At 30.8% G+C, this 22405-nt stretch overlaps 1 protein-coding gene across 4 annotated transcripts in view; it reads right to left on the bottom strand.

Annotated features, from left to right (window-relative positions):
* The window catches only part of ATRNL1 (attractin like 1), an 811767-nt gene that overhangs the window by 488495 nt on the left and 300867 nt on the right, over positions 1-22405 (bottom strand). For all 4 annotated transcript variants that reach the window (XM_039465348.2, XM_074382946.1, XM_074382947.1 and 1 more), the window contains one exon: positions 21363-21415. In XM_039465348.2, the coding sequence (XP_039321282.1) occupies positions 21363-21415 (53 nt within the window). The remainder of the gene's footprint in view (positions 1-21362; positions 21416-22405) is intronic.

Raw genomic sequence — 22405 nt, 5'->3', positions numbered from 1 at the left:
TCTTCTCTGATGTTCCCTGTCAAGACATCCCTCTGAAGTCAAGCTGCTTTTCTCTGATGTCTGGCTTATTTTTCACTTCCCTGCTTTTCTGCAGCTTCCCTGCCAATGGAGCCTGTGGTTTTCATGGGTACAAAGTGGGGGGATGAGTAGCCAGGATGATTTTGGAAAAGGCAACATTCCATCAGGAAAATTAGTATATAAATTTCTCACTTCGGGCCACTGTCCCAGGCTTGAGAGTGGGGCCCTTCCAGGGACTGCCCTCTTCTACCTAGTATTTTCCTGCCCGCTGTCCACATCAGTATCATAAAGTGATTAGGGAGGAGTCCCTTCTCAATTTTTTGGAATAGTTTCTGTAGGAATAGTACCAGCTCTTCTTTGTATATTTGGTAGAATTCAGCTGTGAATTCTTCAGGTCCTGGGCTTTTTGTTGTTGTTGTTGGTTGTCTGGCTATGAGACTGGGGCAAAAGTAATTGCAGTTTTTGCCATTACTTTCAATGGCAAAAACTGCAATTACTTTTGCACCAACCTGATATTTATTACTAATTCAATTTCAGAGCTTGTTATTGGAGTGTTTGGGGAATCAATTTCTTCCTGGCTCAGTCTTGTGAAGGAATATGTCTCTAGGAATTCATCCATCTCTTCTAGGTTTTCTAATTTGTGTGCATTGATGTGATCATAACAATTTCTAATGGTTGTTTTTATTTCTGTGGGGTCAGTGGTAGCATTACATTTATCATTTCTGATTACATTTATTTGAATCTTCTCTCTTTTCTCCTTTAATAGTCTAGCTTGCAACATATCTTATTATTATTTTCAAAAACCAACTCCTGGATTTGTTTATCTTTTAAATGGTATTTTTGTGAGTCTTGATTTCTTCAGTTCAGCTCTAATTTTGGTTATTTCTTAACTTCTGCAAGCTTTGGGGTTGATTTGTTTTTGCTTCTCTAATTCTTTCAGTTGTGATGATAAGTTGTTAATTTGAGATCTTTCTAACTTTTCGATGTGGGCATTTAATGCTATGAATTTCCCTTTTAGCAATGCCTTAGCTATCTCCTAAAGATATGGTATGTTTTAGTTTTGTTCGCATTATTTTTGAAGAACTTCTTGATTTCTCCCTTAATTTCATTATTTATCCAAAAGTCATTCTGGAGCATGTTGTTTAATTTCTCAAGCAATTTTTTTAGCTTTGACTTCTATTTTTACATGGTCCAAGAGTATGTTTGTTATGATTTCAGTTCTTTTGCATTTGCTGAGAATTGTTTTATGTCCAATATTGTAGTCAACTTTTGATTTTAAGGTATGTGCTATGTGGCAAAGAGAAGAATGAATAAATGTCACTTTTAACAAAGATCAAGGGCCAAGTCATAGACTATGAGAGGATATTTGCTGTATATATAATGAACAAAGAATTAATATCCAGACTCTTAAATTAAAACTAGTATAAATCAATAAGAAAAATACCAACGGTATGAAAAAGACAAACCACAAAATAAGAAAAAGGCAAAGAGCAACAATTCAAAGAAGAAAAACTTAAATACATGATAAATATGTAAAATGATAATAAGTTTCAACTAGTCATAAAGAAAATGCAAGTAAAAACAAGATAGTATTTCAAAACCATCAGAATAGCAAATATTAAAGAGACTAAAAATACAAAATGTTGGTGAGGAAGCGGAAGAAAAGTATTGTATACACTGGTGGAGCATAAATTAATATGAATACTTTGCAGTGTAATTTGGAAAAATCTAATAAATCTGCAATTCCACTTCCACTTGTATACCTCAAACAAGTTCCAGTTCAAGCAGAAATGTATAAGAATTTTAATTGCAGAATTATGTATTATTTTGAAAAATTAGGTACAACCTAGATGTCCATCAAGAGGAGAATGAGTAAATAAAGTTTATATCTATAGAAATATTCTACATAACTAAAATAAATGAACTACAGCTGCATGTATTAGAATTGATAAATCTCAAATATGTCACACATAAAAACAATTTGTAGGATTCACAGAGTATGATATAATTTTAATATAAAGTAATGTGGTATATTATTTTTGTGGATGATTAAGTGAGCTAATAAATAAAAGGTACTTATAATAGTGTTTGACATATACTAAAGTACTCAATAAATATTGACCATTATATAGATAATACAAAAAAATAACATTAGTACAAGGCCAAAGAAAATACAGTTTAGTGGCTATATCTAGAAAAAGACACAATAAATTTCAACTCTATCTGTGAGGTTTACTTTCTTTTTTAAAAATCTAAAACAAATATAGCAAGGTGTTAAGCCTTATTAAAGCATGGTAACAGGCACGCATTTTTTAATTATATTGTATAGACTATAAAATATATATGCTACATAAATAAAAGTAAATATATCATACTTTTAACATTTTAAATTTCATAACTTAAAGGAAGATAAACTATTCATTATGTTTAAATATGCTAGAAACACTTATTGGAAAACTTTGTAAATAAGAAAATAAAACCTAAATAGCTGTATTTCAAAGCTTTAAGAATCAAAGCTATAAGTATCTACAAATCAATCCTTTGATTTTAAAGACTGAGCACAGATGTTAGAACAACTTTAAATGATATATGTAGCTAGCTTTCAAATATTTTGGTCAACAATCAGCAAACCATCTCTCATAAATCCAAGAAAATCCAAAATCCACAATTAATTTCTCAATTTTATATAAAAATAGTTTACAAAAATAGATAAAATGGATATAAAGAAGGATCTGTCTTCTTTACACCTCTCACTTTTTGTATGAGCTTGGTAGACCTTCAGGAAAATACAAAGCCATTTATACTCAGGCTCCAAATTCCAATTGCATAGATTTTTTTTTGCATAGATTTTTTTTAAATCATAAAAACAAAAAGATAGGAAAAGTTAACATTTTTGCTTTTCTTATGTTAGTTTGATTTGCAATGGTGAGAATAGAAAAAGAGCAAAATCTCACTTTGACAACAATAGATGAAGTTGATACAATTAGTTAATATAAGTACAGTGTTTGTTCAGTTATTTAAAATACCTATGGGGAACATGTCAAGAGAAAAATAAAATCTAAAAAACGGTGACTCCACAAAATTGAAGATGAAAGATGAGATAATAACACAAAAGATTACAATAAAAAGAGAGCTAAATATGTTACAAAAGTAAAAACAAAAAAAGTAATCAATGTAATGGCAAAATTTAAAAAGTTAATGTGAGAATCAGGAAACAGAATAATTAATACAACATAAGATTGAAATAGTGCTATGTAGGTCAAATATGAAAAAGCCTCCCAAAATAGAAATAGTGATGAAAATCACTCAAGAGAAATGATACAGAGAAAAATTCAATGTATGCATGACTAATACAGTTAAACCAGAGATCATAACAAGTTGAAGAGTAGCACATATAATATATTAAATATAGGAAAAAAATCTGTTGATGAAGAAAATCTAAATATTTAAAGGAAGTACCTTGTATAAATATAAAAAGCATATTATATTAAACTAATATTATTCATATTAACCAAAATGTAAAAACAACCTGTGTCCATCAACTGATGAATGGTAAACAAATGTGATATGTTCACACAATAAAATATTATTTTTTCATAAAAAGAAATAAAGTAATGATATCTGCAATAATATGAATAAACTGCAAAAATATTGTGCTAATGAAAGAAACCAGTCACAAAAGATCACGTATTCCATGATTTCATTTATTTGTTGTGTTCAAAATAGACAAATTCATAGAGACAAAAAGAAGATAAATGGGAGCCACTAGCTGGTGAATGACAAGTGACTGCTAACATATACAGTTTTCTTTTTGGAATGATAAAAATGTTCCAAAATTAGATAATGAAGATGGTTGCACAACTGTGTATATACTAAAAGCTACTGAATTGTACACTTTAAAATGCTGACTTTCATGGTATGTGAATACATCTCTATGAAGTTATTGTTTAAAAAAAAAAAACTATAGACATCCAGGCATGTCTACGTAGGTATGTGCAAATGCACACATGTACACACACACACACACACACACACACACATTCACACAGACAAATGAGTTATTTATGGAATAGGATTAGGCAACATGCAAAGTGCTTTTTTTTTTTTGGAGATGAAATCTCGCTGTCACCCAAGCTCAAATGCAGTGACAGATCTTGGCTCACTGCAACCTCTGCCTCCCAGCTTCAAACTCTCCTGCCTCATCCTCCCTAGTAACTGGGATTATAGGTGCTTGCCCCCACATCCAGATAATGGTTTTTGTATCTTAATAGAGATGGGGTTTTGCTATGTTGGCCAGCCTGGTCCCGAACTCCTGACCTCAAGTGATCTACTCGTCTCAGTTTCCTGAAGGGCTAGGATTACAGGTATAAGCTGCTGGCACCCTGAAGCCAAGTGCTCTTAAGCAGAAATAAATGTCAAAAGAAAAAAATGAAGTAAAATGTATAGAAAATATATACTCAGCAATGCCGTCCCCATTGAAGAACAATTTAATAATAATTTCAGGGCCTGGTACAGTGGCTCACGCCTATAATTCCAGCATTTTGGGAGTCTGAGACAGGAGGGTCACCTGAAGTTGGGAGTTTAAGACCAGCCTGGCCAACATGGTGAAACCCTACCTCTAGTAAAAATACAAAAATAGGCTGGCATGGTGGTGCATGCCTGTAATCCCAGCTCCTGGAACGCTTTCACACTGCTGGTGGGAGTGTAAATTAGTTCAACCACTGTGAAAGACAGTGTAGCAATTCTTCAAGGATTTAGAAATAGAAATACCATTTGACCCAGCAATTCCATTACTGGGTATATAGGGAAAGGGTTATAAATCATTCTATACAAAGACACATGCACACTTATATTTATTGAGACACTGTTGACAATAGCAAAGACTTGGAACCAACCCAAATGCCCATCAATGATAGAATGGATAAAGCAAAGTGGTACATATATGCCATGGAATACTACGCAGGCATAAAAAAGGATGAGTTCATGTCCTTTGCAGGGACATAGATTAAGCTGGAAACCATCATTCTCAGCAAAGATGACACAAGAACAGAAAACCAAAACACCACACATTGTCACTCATAAGTGGGTGTTGAACAATGAGAACACATGGACACAGGGAGGGGAACATCACACAACAGGGCCTGTCATGGGGTGGGGGGACTAGGGGAGAGATAGCAGGGGATGGGGGGATTGGGGAGGGATAACATTCAGAGAATACTTAATGTAGATGACAGGGGGATGGATGCAGCAAACCACTATTGTGTGTGTATACTTATGTAACAAACCTGCACAATCCACACATGTGCCCCAGAACTTAAAGTATAATTAAAAAGAAAAAAAACAACTAAAAAGCTATTAAATAATAAAAAACTCAGATATGACTTAAATATTAATATATATGACTTAAATATTAATATGTATATGACTTAAATATTAATATATAAGTACCTACAGCTCTTATTACATCAATGACTATGCCTATCCCTGCACCAAAAAACAAAATGAAAAAACCCTACACTGCCTTAATTACTATAACTATCTGGTTAGCCCTGACAGCTGGTAGAGGAATATGTATAAGAAGGCACTTGAATATTAATCTTGTATCCAACAACCTGACAAAAACTCCTGTTATTTCTGATAATTTGCCTGTAGACACTAAGCTTTTATATGGAAATAATTATATCATCTATAAAATAAATGTAATTTTAAATCCTCTTTTTAATCTTTATGGCTATAATTCATATTTCTATTAAATGTGTTCTTCAGATCTTTGATAATTCTTTCTGAATTTTGTCTGCTTGATCTATTAATAATCTGAAGTGGTATGTTTAATTTTTTATTATAGTTTAATCAATTTTTGTTCCACATATTAAGTCTACTTTATTAGTTGCATACACTCGGATATGAAGGAATTATAACTACTCTGAGGCATACAGACTTCAGAAACTTTGACATGCAGACTTGTGTTAAAACAATTTGTGATTAAAGACTTAAAACAAAAGAGAAATAAAGATTGTATAGCAAAAAATATATCAAGAAATATGGAGATGGGGCTGATAAAATACCTTGGTGAATTTGTTATCTTTTTAAAAATTGCAACGACCAAAGAAAAAGGCATATCCACAATAACCAAGAATAGGAATTCTAGAGAACACCAGAACAATGTGGTTTTATAAAAGCATTCCAAAAAAAGTTACCGAATGCCAAAATGCTTATCTTATAGGAGGGAGATATCAGTATCTTTTACCCTCCAAAAAAGCTATAAAAGGAATAAAAACAAATATATACAAAGTAAAAATATAGAATAAAAAATTAAAATGGTTAAAAACAGATTCAAAGATATGAATAACATGAAAAATGAATGGATTCAACTCATTATTAATCACAAAAATTTACCAATTAGAAAAAAGCAAAATCAAAATATTCTATTTTTAAGAGATACGCCTATAAAAAGAGAGCCCACAAAGACTGAAAGGATAAAGGAAGACACATCAGGCAAATACTATTCAAAAGAAACATGTGTACTTACATTTATATCAGTTATAGACTTTGAGACCAAAAGCGTGTCATTAAACACATCACTATAAATCATCAACATAATAATTTGGGGATATCAAATCACAAAATACAAAAATTCTAAAACATATAATCATCATAGCTTTTCTTTTTCTTTTTTTACTGCAATAGAGGTTTTACATTAAACAGAAAATGTAACAGTTTAAAAATTCCAGTCTGAATAGTAAACTAATAAAAATCTCCAAGCCAAATGAAATCCCAGAAATAAACTAAATAAATCTTTAATTTAAAAAAACCTCAAAATCTATTTTAGGTCATAAAAGGAGATGTACTATAAATAATAAACAGATTGGAAAGGAACATTCTAAATTTTAACACTTAAAATATATATATACACATATATGTGTGTGTATATACATATATATATAAGTATATATATACATGTTCTCCTCAGATTTATCTTTTAATAAAACTCCAATCAGCAATCCATTCAGAATTATAGACACATAGAACAGAGAAGTGAGGAAGTCAAAGACTTTGTTCCCATGGAGTTTGCATTCTATTAATAATGAGAAAGCCAAAAACAATCAAACAAATAAACAAGACATTTTAAGAGAGTGATATATGCTATGAAGATAGCAAGGTAATGTTTTGGAATAGGTGTTACAAATTACTGCCCACAGACCAAATCTGGCCCACAGCCTATTTTTATAGTTTATGGTAACACAGCCACAAAAAATCATTTACATATTGTCTATCGTTACTTGTCTGCTCCGATGGCAGAGTTGAGTAGGAACAACAAAGACTATCTGGCATGTCATGCCTAAAATATCTATTATTTGGCCCTTTACAGCAAAAGCTTACCAATCCCTATTACAGATTCAGAGAAGGGTTGCTTTATATAAGTCACACAAAAGGAAATAACATGTGAAATGATAAATGAAAAATGAGAAGCCAGTCATGCAAACAATCAATGAAAAAGTACCTGGACACACACACACACACACACACACACACACAGAAAGAGAGAGAGAGAGAGAGAGAGAGAGAGAGAGAGAGAGAGAGCACAAAGACAAATGAAAATGAGTTTGCACTGTTTGAAGAAAAAAAAGTAATTCCATCGTGCTTAGAATGATTTTTGGAGAGTTGTAAGAGATAAAGTCAGAAATCAGGCAAGGGCCACATCATGAAAAACCATTAGAAGATCTCAAGCTGGGGAGTGAGATAATCTGATTTTTAATTTTTAAATGTCACCCTTGTGGCACATTGGAGAATGTATGTAGAAAATGAAAACTGAAAATAGAAAAACTACTCAAGGAGGGTTCTAAAAAGAACCAGACTCAAGATGACAGTGCACTGTACAGGGTGGGAGTAACAGAATAGAGAAAGATACATATCTTTGGAATATATTGTAGGTGGAAATCCAACTGAAGTACTAAACAGCCTCACAAAGTAAGGGGAGGAAGGAAAGATATCAGAGAGGAGGCTCAAAGAAGGCTTTGGAATGAGGAATCAAAGGAGGCTTTCAGATACTTTACAAAAGCAAGGATACAGACTTTATGTACATTTACTAAAATGAGGAAGTCTAAGTAAAGAATAAAATTTTGGAAAATTTTCTGCATATTTTCTTCAAAACCAAGAGTTTTGTTTTAAATACTGTTAAAATACTGTATTCTGTTAAAATACTGCCTATGAATTTCTAACGAAATATCTAACTGGTGATATCAAACAGAAAGAGAAATCAGTTTGCAGCTCAGAAAAGTGATCAAAACTACAAGTTTTGGAACTTCAAAATTCAGATGCTATTTAAAACTATGGGAACTGATAAGTCCAAATGGAAAAAAAATAAATAAAAAGACTAAAAAGGTGCTGTCAGTTACAGAGTAGGAAAAATTGGAACGTATGTTAGGAAAGTTAAGAAATAGACTGTTTCAACACTTTGATTCTGTGGTACGCTTCCTTAGAAAAGCAATGTGTACGGAGTTGTGGGGATTGAATAGGAAATGGGTGGTAAGGATGTGGTGACAAGTTTAGGCAACTCTTTTTGAGAAGTGTTGCACTGAAAGAAAATAGAGAAATGGTGCAGCAGTTGGAGGAGTACAAGGGGAGTAAAACAATTTTATTTTTAACATAAGAGACATTAAAACATAACATGTGTACTGAGGAAAATGGTCCAGTAGAGCCTAAGCAACTATTGATAAGTGAGAAATGGAAGAGCAAAGGACTTTATAGAGTAAAGGGAATGGAATTTAGAGCAAAACAAATTGAAGAACAGGCTTTTGTTAAGAACAGAGACATTCTTTCCTTTATAATAAAGTAAAGGCAGAGAAAATAAGTACAGGTGCAAGAAAGTTTGTTGATTTGGGTGATGAAAAAATGAGGATATTCCCATCTATTTGTTTCTTTTTTCTCAATGAAGTGTGAGGTAAATTGATTAGCCAGTGCAGATAAAGGTTTGAGAATAGAGATGAAGTTTTAAAACACTATTTGGAGAGTGTTAAAAAGAAATGCAGGAAAACTACCAGATAGTTTTGGATTTTCCTTTGATAAAGTTCAAGACCAACCAGTCAACACAGTTATATGGTTTTTCCCCCAGCAATGTGAGGGTGAAGAAAGTTCAGACACAGAGTGATGAAGAAAGTTCAGACACATAGTAATGAAGAGTTGGGTTAGCCAGAGTTTGAGTTTTGTTTTACAGATAGATAGAAGAAACAGAATTGGGAAGAAAATATGCAGGATTAGTTAAGGACTGATAACTATAATAGACCATAAAATCTCATATGATTAAGGGTATAAAAGAAGACAGCAGGGCACTAGGAAAGGGTGAAAATGAGAAAACAAGTGGGGTTAATGAATTAAAATTTTCAATGACTTTGAATAATTACAGCATTGGTACTTAGTGAGCAAGCAGAACTAAAGATATTTTAATTTGATATTTCATAGGTAATGTTATTGATGACAAGGTATAGAGTAACACCATTGTTACACCCTAGTGCATGGGTCAGGAAACCCATAAATTTTTTTAAAGGAAAGAAAGAATAAAACCACAGAACCAATGAGCATACATAATTCCTGATTTTGGTTTCTAAATATTATTCTCCAATATAAGAAACCATGGCATCTTGGGGAAATGGAAACTAGTTGATTTCAGGGATGAAAGACGGAAAGAACAGGTAAGTCTGAAATATCTTTTAGTGCTAAAAAATAAGGATACACTCACCAAATGATGGAGTCATGTTAAAAAAAAAAAAAAAAAAAAACAGAAGTCAAATTGAGGGGGATTGTAATGACCAGCTCTGGAACAATTTGAGCTACAAAATAAATAATGACAGTAATTTCTTATAAACCATAAAATTAAATAGATATCCATCAGTCTATACTGATATAGATAATTAAACAAATTAATGAGGGAGAAGGAACACCTCTCCCTTACAGTTAATAAACGTAAAAGAAATGATGAAATAGATAATCATCTTTGGTAAACACATTAATAATCATTCTTTCATATAAGAATAATCAATGTATGGTAAAAGTTGCCTTTTACAGCTTCCAAAGCCTATCCTTGTTTGTTTGCTCATGGTCCCTTCCCTCACATCTCTCCACTTGCTTCCATCATCACATCTCCTATTACTGTGGTCAAATTTCCCCCCATTTCCCTTTCATAAGAATACTTGTTATTACACTGAGCACACCAGGATAGTACAGAATAATCTCTCTCAAAATCCTTAGTTTAAGCATATATGCTAACTCCTTCCTCTTACCATTTAAGGTAAGTATGCATCACAGGTTCTGGGGGATTAGAATATAGACATCTTTGGGAGTGTATTACTCAGCCTAACAAAGAGTATCAGTACATAAATAAATGAATGGAAAAAAATCTAATACAATTTTAGCAACAATTTTCTCTGAGTAGAGCAATTAGAGATTTAAATTTATATTTTTATTTACCTCTTTTCTAGAATGTACATGCAATATTTCCACTGTTGGGCTGAAAAAAATTGTTTTCAAAGCAATGTTCAGACAGTTTCTTTGTTCCAATCCTTGATCTTCAACATGTTTTTCACATGATGCATACTTACATATTAAATAATTGGATTGATATATAGCTGACCAGGTTTGAACTGTACAACACAGGTTTGAACTGTGCAGGTCCACTTATTTGCGAATTTTCTTCTACCTCTGCCACCTCTGAGACAGGAAGACCAAATCCTCTTCCTCTTCCTCCTCCTCAGTCTACTCAACATGACGACATTGAGAATAAAGACCTTTATGAAAATCTATTTCTACTTCTACTTAATGAATAGTAAATATATTTTCTCTTCCTTAAGATTTTCTTAATACATAATTCTTTTCTCTAGCTTACTTTATTGTAAGAATACAGTACAGAATGTATATAACATACAAAATATATGTGAATCAATGTTTATGTTATTGGTAAGGTTTCTGGCCAACAGTATCCTATTAGTAGTTAAGTGTTGGGAGAGTAAAAAGTTATATGCTGATTTTCAGCTATATGCAGGGTTTGGTGCCTCTAAACCCCAGGGGGGGTTCAAGGGTCAATTCTAGTTATGTTTCTTTCCAAAAATGGCACATTTCATTCTTAATACACAAACCTCTTAGGTATAGACTAACAAAAACATGGAAGATAAACAGTCTCTCATCCTAGTCTTATATGACCAGAATATGCCGAGGGTTAAGTTTCAACATGCAACAGCAGATTTTTTTAAGGTTGTTCAGTCAATACTAGTATAGCAGTGATATTGCAAAAAAAGTGGCTGTTATTTACTACAAGAATAAATTATATACTAAATTAAGCTGATGAGTAAACATACTGCATAAAAAAGAAGTTTAAGTGAGAAAAATCTAAAGAGAAAAGGCTTTTAACCTGTACAAAATGTTTAAAGAAGTCAGATATTAAAAATTAATGATTAGGTGGAAGGTGATGACTAAAAATGTATATGCATAAAAAAATTTCGAAAGAATTTAAACTAAGAAGAAAGTTCATGAGTACATTACATGCATGGGATGATGCAGAGCAAGTAGTGAATATTTAAGATTTGCTCTATTCTTGCAAGAAAATCTGCATGAAATAATGTATTTTTCAAGAAGATAGTTACCAGTGATAAAAAACCATCAAGGTGTATATTGGAAATAACTTTGTATCTGAGATGCAAGATAGCAGGCATGTTAGAATAACAAATAAAAACAAACCTGATTTGCATATGTCATATCCATGGCACTATTCATGTAAATTTCAATTTATTTGGGAATAAGAATTATTAGATAAAAATTTTGAATTGTTTCTGAAATTTTATATTTGAAATTTTTGAGAAACAAACTGCAGTTTAATAATTTGCTTTTTCACTGTGTTAATGTTTCAGTTAATATGGTGTTTCAGTTTTAATTTAACATTATCTATATCATTTAAGGAGATCTTGGATGTAATCTCCCATATAACAACTGAGTTACTTTCTGCAAGTTAATTAAGCTCAATGAGACTCAATGGTACAACGAGGATAAAACTGCCTAGCTCATAGGATTGCTCTGTGAATTAAACATAATTGTGTGTGTATTTGGCTTAGAAAAGACTGTCTGATAAAATAAAGGCATTCGATAAAGTTATTTCACTTCCTTTTTCACTCTAGTTATTTCTGAATGAATGCTGAAGGATTTCAAGAGTTAGACAGATTCTCATATGTATGTTTATTTATATTTATATGGTTGTTAATAAGCATATGTTTATGATCTTATAGTCAGCTATCCTGAGGAGTCTGTAAAGGACACATACAGACTTTGACAACAATATCAAGAGTCCAAAAAGTTTAAACAGTCATACAAATATAAATACAAGTATTTGCAGGCTTAGACAATTGTTTAGTAAATGATTTAAAAAACTCACGTGAATAAAAGTACAAGTATTTTCATAGTCTCAATGTGCTGCAGTGATATTTTACATATAGCTCCAGGAAAATGCCTCAAAAAATAAACCAAAAATGGTCTCTTTCATGCTCTATTGCCCCCACTAAGCTGTTTTACATACTGAAAGCAGACTGATAATTTTAAAAGCAAAATTTAACATTCTTCTCTCCTCTAAATACCCTTCAATGGCTTCCCATTTTTCTTATGATAAAGACCAAATTTTACATGTTCTAAAAAGAACAGCATTGTTTGGATTTTGCATACCTCCTACGCTTCATATTTTCGCTTTGTATATTCAGTGTGTTTCAGTGTTGGTTTTCTTTTAGTAACTCAAACAAACACTGCATGTTCCATCTAGTCACAAACTTTTTGTATATGTTGTCCCTTTTGGGTCCACTTCTTCCTATCAATTCTCACACTATCACACTTATCAAGTCATTTCTTCATATCAAACTCAATCATTCCCTTACCTCACCTACCTGCTATCCCACAAATTAGGTCAGGCCCTCTTGTAATATATTCCCAAAGCTCTATAAAGTTTGGGAATATATTCCCAAAACCCTATAATTCTCATTCAGAGTTCTTATGAAAATCAAACCTTTGAAAATAATATAACTGGTTTAATATGTATTTTCTCTAGTAGTGTATAAGCTTCAATAGAGCAAAAACCATGTTGTTCATTTTGTTTTCCCCGGAGTCTAATAAAGTAGCTAGTCAATAAATATATGTAGAATGAATAAACACAAGCAGTAAATGCAAGTAAATTAGTCTCTCCAAACTCTAACAGTCAAACCCTCCAAAAAGTAATTTAATGAGAAAAAATATCCCACCCTTGGGAATAATGAAATTATTAATATAAAACTGTTTTGTACATAAATATTTAATAAATACTCATTTTCCCTTGTTTGCTGAATATACTATTTATGCTTACAGTTATTAATGAAGAATTTCTATTGAACCCAGAACACTTAGAACAATTTCAAAAGTAAAATCTGTTGTACAAGTTTTGCAAGTTCAACATTTGCTAGATATCATATCATAGAAAAAACACAGTTGTAATCCAAACTCTGGAAACTACTAATTGTATGGCCTAAGATGCACATTTAAACTCATTCAGTCTTACAAATAATTTTTTTACATAAATAAATAAAAGAGAATGGATGATTATCACCAATGCCGTATATTAATTATTCTAATTTAGGGAATTTTAAGTAATATGCCATGAGCTATTCAGAAGCCACATTCTTTGCTTCATAGGAGCTCAAAATCACTAAACTTTCAATTATCCTGAAATGATGAATGGTCATCTATTTAGTTTCATTTGAAAGAAATGTTCAATAGGCTAAGAAAAAGCCTTGAAATTCCTTTTTCTTTAAATGAAAGGCTAATGCTTAAAGTATTTAAATGATATAATAGTATTACCTTATGTCCATAATAAACTTAAAGCAACTTTACTTGATAATCTACGATATGATCTCTGGACATTTTTCTCAAGTACCGCATCAGTAAAAATGCTTCCACATTCAGCTACAGTAAATGTATATTCACTAATGTATGAATAATTTATATGAGTGTATTACCACTAAACATAACTTCAGGTCTGTTACTAGCCATGCACATTTAACAGTATGGAGACCCAATAAAACAAGATCCTGTGTTCACAGAATTTCATTCTAGTAAAATTTCATTTTACTTGAAAACCTACATTCAAGGTAAAAACAGAAAGCAACTGAATAATTTTATATTATGAAAGTGTTAGGATGAAAATAAAAGGTTTGTAATATCTGGAAGAGTCATTTTTCATAGGGATGGAATATTAGCTGGGGATAGAGTACTTGAGAGAGAAAAGTAGTATATGCAAAGCCATAATCTATAGTAAAGTTTGAGATATCTAATAACAAGCAAATTAAGTCATTAAATACATACAAATAAAATGACTTGCCATATGTCTTAAAGTCTATTTTGTGCTGCTATAACGGAATATCATATACTGAATAATTTATAATAAATAGAAATTTATGCACTGACAGTTCTAGAGGCTGGGAAGTAGAAGACCAAACAGCTGGCATCTAGTGGGGGCCTTCTTGTTGTGTCATCCCATGGCAGAAGGCCAAAGAGCAAGAGAGGACAAGAGAGGACTGAACTTGCCTTTCAATAACAGCACGAATCCCATCTATAAGGGTGGAGTTTTCATGGCCTAGACACCTCTTAAAGGTCCAATGTCTTAATACTGTTAAAAAGGCAATTAAATTTCAACATGAATCTTGGAGGCAACAAACATTCAAACCATAGTGCCATATAAATTCCCAAATGATCAGGAACTCCATTTTGTTCACAGATTTAGTGGCATATTCTAATACAAGAATGGCAGCCAGTGGATGGAGTTAGAGTTACAGTTTGTTTGGATATCTATTAGAGTAGGAATTTCTTACTATTCTTCCTGTTTGTAATCTAACTGAATATTCTAAAAGCGTATTATTTAATTGAACCTTAAGGAAATTTATTTGAATGCATGTATTTCAGAAAAACTCATTTGAATGAAATACTATAATGAAATGACATAAAATTTTTATAACAATTTTGGGATGTATTTTATCTTTGGATGATAATTTCTTATTTGAAAAAATGATATGAATTTGTAATTGTTTAGATCCTCTTTTTGTTTCCTTCAGCATGTTTTTATTTTATTCATATAAAAACTTTTTGCTTACATATATAATTTTTGCTTACATATACTAATTTTTGCTTACATACACTAATTTTCACTTCTTTAATGGTTAAGAGGGTTGAAACCTGCTTCTACTATTTCCTATGTGATCTTATACAAATCAGTTCAGCTTTCTCTATCTCTGTTTTCTTATCTATAAAATGAGAACAATAAGAATACCCTTCCCATCTGAGTACTGCATAAGCTAATACATATAAAAGCTGAGAACAGTCTGGTATAGTAAGTGCTCAATAAATGTTTACTGTTATGATCATTATTTTAAGTCTGGTAGTTGTTCTTTCCTGGTTTGGGAAGAACTATGTTTTATTTGCTAAATGCTAAATAATGAGTTATGTTTAACTGTAAGAAAAAATTCACAATAAAAATATTCTGCATGTTACGACCTCTATGAATGTAAAATCATTCTCAGGACATGATACAGAGATTTATTTAGAAAGAAGGTAGTCCCTTCAGTAGACAATTCAACATTTTAAATACAAAAAAAAAGGACTATTTACTTCTGACTCCAGACAGACATAGCCCCACATTAGGGCACAAGGCTTAATTAGAAAAGTACAGGATATCAGCTCTCAATCTTCCTCTCAGCTGAGTAGCCTTACAAAGAATACACGGTACATAACTTGGAGGACTTGATGGGAGGTATATGGCCTGTTTATTTCCTTCCTTAAATTTTTTTCTTTTATTATTTTTACAGTGAGTCTATGATTTTACATGATAAGAATAATAGAATACTTTTATTGTAAAACATATAAATCAAATAAATTTTTCATCCCTCTTCTTCGTTAACTCAATAGCAACTTTTTTCCTTTCAGCTATTTTAGATTTTCATATAATCATGTTTATTATCCTTCATTTTGGACTATGCTAAAAGAGTAAATAATTCTGAAATAAAAATTTAAAAATACTGGTATATAAGCTTCAGGAAATTTAATAAAAACACTGATGAATCCAATAACAAGTTTAAAATGCCAAAAATATGATTCATTTATGTCTTATCAGATAATGTTCAACCCATCATGTCTGCAATCTGTTAAATATAAGAATTTAGATTCTTGGTGTTTATTAAGGTCACTCTGCCCCATATGCAAATGAAAAAGCCAGATCCTATTTAAATAGCAATTTATATCCAATGGTTAAAGACTCATATAAACATTCACTAACAAAATGTTCAGTTTAAACAAGAAAATTATTTTATTCAGTTTGAGAAGAACCAGAATAATTCTATTAAATATGAGTCAATTCAAGTTTTAATTGGTTTCATTGTTTTCTATTACATACCATACCATTTTATGTAATTAAACTGAGATATTGTCATCTTTTTCAACTTAAATTTCCTACTCTCAAAATTGGTAGTTTATTATTACTACAAAATTCTACCATGAACTCTAAATAAAAGAAACTCTAATAAAAGAAATTCAATATAAAACAGTAATCTTTTAAAGAGTAAAAGATGAAATAAAATGTGTTCAATTACTTGGAAATATACTGAAACACAATAATTGGTGGTTTGAGCATTGCAAATTACATGTACTTAAATAATTAGCACAATAGTGACATAAAGTGATGACTGCAGAAAGCAATTTTATGTATGCTCTACTTCTTGAAATATATCATCTATATAGCATTTTCATAGTCTAGTCTTTCATTTTAAGGTTTTATTAAAATTATTACAACTAAAAGAAAGCATTTAAGAAAAACTATACAACTTTGTGACTACTACTTTTTGTATTTACTAAGAATAAATTCAGTAGTTCAACGTTTACAAAGGCCAATCAAATTAGCTAACACCATCTGAACTTTTTTCCTCCTTTGTGAGGCATGCTTTGTAATATATTTCGTTTTTGGGTTTAAATTGAACTTTGTAAAACTACTAAGTAAATAGAGTACAAATGCTGACATATTACTTTCAATTAACTTAATAGCACATTGTACTCAATTGCTTTAAGTAACAATGTGGACTTGCATGTTAAATTTTGATCTAATCTTGAAAATTAAAATAGTTTCCATTAACACTATTACAAGAACTACTGTCCTTTTCCTTCTTAAACATCATTTTCTTTCAAATATTAAGCTTTAAAGGTCTCAAAACAAATAGCAAGAGTGCCACCTAGTGCTTTATAATTATGCTTTTGATATTTCTAAAAGAAAGCAGGGGTCCTGTGTAATCAAGAGAAGAGTTGTCCAATAAGGTCACCACTAGCCATATATGACTACTGACTTGTTGAAAAATGACTGATTTGAATTAAAATGTGAGGTAAGTATGAAATATAAACTTTGTTTCAAACATTAGTACAAAAAAATATATCTCATTAATGATTTAATGACTTTTAAGACTGATTACACATTAAAATAAAAATATTTTACAAGTGTGAGGCTAAATAAAATGCTTTATTAACATTAATTTTGTTCATTTACTTTTTAAATGAAGCTGCTAGAAAATTTAAAATTACATATGTGACTCATATTTGTATTGAACAACATTGATATAGATATAGAAAATTATGTTATAACAAATGTGTCATAAAGGGCAAAAATATCTTAATAAAATGTGAGATTTTATATGCTACATTCTCAATAAACTTTTTTAAAAATTAATAATGGCTAAAAAATGTTTTGTGGATTGGGGTAGGGTAAGGATCTAAAACTACCTAGCAAGTACCATGCATCTTACCTGGGAGACAAAATAATCTGTATATCAAACCCCCAACATGTAATTTACCTATACAACAAACCTGCACAGGCACCCCTGAACCTAAAAGTTAAAAAATAAAAATCACTTTAAAAAAGGAATTAAGAAAATACTTAATTTTTAAAGACAAAAATGGAATTCATAAATTCTGTAGAAAATAATAATAATTTTTAAATCTTATAGTAAATGTAGGCAAAACAACAACAAAAAGTATATGAGAAGGAAATTATTAAAGACAAAATCTGAAACTGATGAACTGAAAAACAAAATCTGCAGAAAAGATAAATAAAACCAAAAGCTGATGCTATGAAATAGCAAAAAATAAATAAATAACTACCAATTAAAAAGCATTAGACCCAGACATTTTTGTTGAAATACCTGATATTTATTTAAAGTTTTAACCATTCATGTTTTAAAAGAAGACAGCAATTGTTCCAAATTCATTTTTAAAAGCTGTTACCACAATTGCAGATAGAATAGAAAACACTTTTCAAACTGCAGTCAAAGGTTATTTACTTAGAAAAAAACAACACACAAAAAAGACTATCTTCATTTATACTAAAAATGTTCTAAATTAAAATATAAACCAGTAATATTTAGCAGTATCCAAACATTAATATGCCATGACTAACTTTGGTTTAGCCCAGAATGAAAAGATGTTTAACATGAGAAAATGTATTAATGTAACTTAGCATTTAACAAGATAAAAGAAAGTCATGATATGACCTTGTGGCAAAATAAGGTAAGAATTTGCTTAATTTGATGCAAGGAATAGTCCATAAATTATAATAAACACCCTACCTGATAAGGATATGTCTATTATCATCAATGTCATTAAGCACAGAAATAGAGGTCTCAACACCCCAATGAGGGGGAAAAAATATTGAAAAAGGAATAAAATTGTGCTTATTTGCATGTAATATAATTAACTGCATTTAAAAATTAAAGCAAAGAGATCACCAAAGTTGATGAATATAAGATCAATATGGTAAAACAAATTTTATTTTTATATATCACACGAGTATAAAACAAAATTTTGAAACATACAATTTAATATAGCAACAAAAGCTGAAAAAGAGGATTTATTTTACACACCCAAAAAATCATTTTCAAGGCATGAACACATGACATCACGTTCAACATTATTAGTCATAAAAGAAATACAAAACCAAACCACAAACTGTCACTACACACACTCTAGAATGTTTATGATCAAAGAGACAGACAATGTTGTATTGATGATGACATCAAGGAATGAAATATCTAGTATCAAAATTTTCTATTATGAATTTAAAAATTTTATCAACATTCTGAAAAATGATTTGTCAGTTTCTAAAAAAGTTAAGCAAAAGCTTATCATAAAACCCAACTAGTATACTACCCAAGGAATCTACCCAAGGAAAATAAAAACATGTTCACACAAAGACCATATGAATGTTCATTCACTGCAGCGTATTTTTAATAAACAAAACTTAGAAAAAATTCCAACATCCATCAACTTATGAATGGACAGAAAAATGTAGTATATTCATATAATGTATACCATTTGTTAAATTAAAAATACTAAAATCACTATATTAGCAAAGTAAAATAGGAATTCCTGATAATTATCTAAATTAATCCAAGAAATGAATTGAATATAAACACCAATTTCTGATTTTAAAAAATGTACAGCAAAATAGGAATAGAAGGCTTAACTTGATAAAGGCAGCTAGCAAAAACCTGCATTATACCTAATGATAAAAGACTGAATGCTTTCCCTCTTAGATCAGAAACAAGAATAAATACTTTCATGTTCACATCTTTTCGACACATTATTAAAGATGCTAGCTAAAGCAAAAAGGTAGAAAAAAAAAGAAATAAAAGGCATCAAGGCAGGAAAAGAAGAAATCCAACCACCGTTATTTGCAGAAAACATTGTATATATAAAAATTCTGAGAGAATCTACAAAAAATGATACTTTATGTAAAATGTGAGTTTTGCAAAGCTACAGGATGTAAAACCAATATAAAATCAATTATAAATGCAAGGAACAATCAGAAATGAATATTTTAAGCTATCATTATCAATAGCATCACAAATTTAAAATATAAAAATAAATCTGATAAAAAAGTGAAATATTTGTACAGTAGTAACTATAAAATATTAATAATTGAAAAATTCAAAAAATAAAAAATACAATAATTCCAGATTCACTATAGTTAACATGTCAATTCTTCCCAAATTCATCAATAAATTAAACAAAATCACAAAACAAATTAAAGCATTTTTTTTGAAAACCAAAAGGCAGATTCTAAAATTCAGTTGCAAATGCAAAAAAAAAAAGGAGTAGGAGTAACCAAAACAAGTTTGAAAAGGAAGAACAAAGTTGGAGAATAAATACTAATCAATTTCAAGACTTACAAAAGCACACTAATTAAAATGTGCTACATTTGCATAAAAACAAGCAAATAGATTAATGAAAAAGAAAAGAGTCCAAAAACAGGCCCACACATTTAGAGACAACTTATTTTCAGCCAAGGTGCACAGGAATTAATTCATCAACTAAAATATAGTCTTTATATAAAGTATGCTTGAACATTTAAATGTTTACATGGAGAAAAAAGAACTTCAATCCATCACCTACTATATATACAAATATTATTTCAAAATGAACCATATACTTAAATGGAAAACTTAAAAATAATATTTCTACCAAAACCTGAGAAAAATCATAGTGACCTGTTAAGCTAAGATTTCACAAAACAACAAATGGGTAAGTCAAGCTTCATCTAAATTAAAATCTGCTCTTCAAAAAAATCGTGTTAATAGGGTAAAAAGACAAGTGACAAACTAGGAAAAAATATTTGCAAGTCATATATCTGATTAAGAACTTGTATCTAGAATGAAATATATGGGAAATTCATTAATATAAAAACAATCTAAAAATGGGCAATGGATTTCAACAGACGCTTCATCAAATAAAACATATAGATGGAAAACAATCCTATGAAAAGATGCTTAACATCATTAGTAATTAGGAAAATGCATATTAAAATGAGAGTTAGATACTATTACACACCTATTAGAATGCTTAAAACTTGGACTAACTCTAAAAACAGACTGCAAAATGTGTAAGAATAGAAACTCTTGCACACTGCTGATGGGAATGTAAAATGGTACAACCGTTTGGGGAAACAGCATTTGGCAGTTTCTAGTACATCTTAATGAAAAAAAAAAAAATTAAAATCACATGAGTTTACTCAAGTTCTATATTTTCTATGCTCAGAAAAATCTATTGATCTATTGCTATTTTACAGAGTAGAAAAATATGCACCAAATATAATTACCAGAATATATTTCTTAGCAATATACATGAAGTTGTATTATAAGATTTAAGAAAAGGAAATTGTGAGTTATTAATGACAATTTTAGATATTAAAGATGAACTTTATTATTTGAAACTAATAATATGCACCAATTATTTAAAATGAAAAATACACAAATACTTACAATAACATGTTCCTCTAAGTGGATTACCAACATAGCGATTTTCAGAGTCACATCTGCAGAAACACAAAAACTGATTTACTATTAAACAATGCAATTCAAAAGCCTCATGTTTTTCTTCAAGTAGAAAAGTGTTTATATTCTACATCAAAACACCTTTAAGACTGATAGTTGCTCATAAGCAACTTTAGCAAAGTCTCAGGATACAAAATCAATATGCGAAAGTCATGAGCATTCCTATACACCAGCAATAGACAAACAGAAAGCCAAATCATGAGTGAATTCCCACTCACAACTGCTACAAAGAGAATATAATACCTAGGAATACAACAAACAAGGGATGTGAAGGACCTCTTTAAGGACAATTACAAACCACTGCTCAAGAAAATAAGACAGGACACAAACAGATGGAAAAACATTCCATGCTCATTGTTAGGAAGAATCAATCTCGTGAAAATGTCCATACTGCCCAAAGTAATTTATATATTCAATGCTATCCCCATCAAGCTACCATTGACGTTCTTCACAGAATTGGAGAAAACACGTTAAACTTCAGATGAAACCAAAAGAGCCCACATAACCGAGACAATCATAAGGAAAGAAAAAATCAAAGCTGGAGGCATCACACTACCTGACTTCAAACTATACCACAATGTTATGGTAATCAAAACAGCATGGTACTGGTACCAAAACAGATACAAACCAATGGAACAGAATGGAGGCCTTGGAAGTAACATCACACATCTACAACCATCTGATCTTTGACAAACCTGTCAAAAACAAGCAATGGGGAAAGCATTCTCTATTTAATAAATGGTGTTGGGAAAACTGGCTAGCCATATGAAGAAAGCTGAAACTGGATCCCTTCCTTATACCTTATACAAAAATTAACTCTCAAGATAAATTAAAGATTTTAGCATAAGACCTAACACCATAAAAACCCTAAAAGAAAACCTAGGCAGTACCAGTCAGGACATAAGCATAGGCAAGGATTTCACGACTAAGATGTCAAAAGCAATGGCAACAAAAGCCAAAATAGGCAAATC

This window comes from Saimiri boliviensis, chromosome 12 (genome assembly GCF_048565385.1).
Source record: "Saimiri boliviensis isolate mSaiBol1 chromosome 12, mSaiBol1.pri, whole genome shotgun sequence".
Classification (NCBI taxonomy): domain Eukaryota; kingdom Metazoa; phylum Chordata; class Mammalia; order Primates; family Cebidae; genus Saimiri; species Saimiri boliviensis.
The sequence above is the reverse complement of the archived record's forward strand: the minus strand, read 5'-3'. Positions and strand labels throughout refer to the sequence as shown.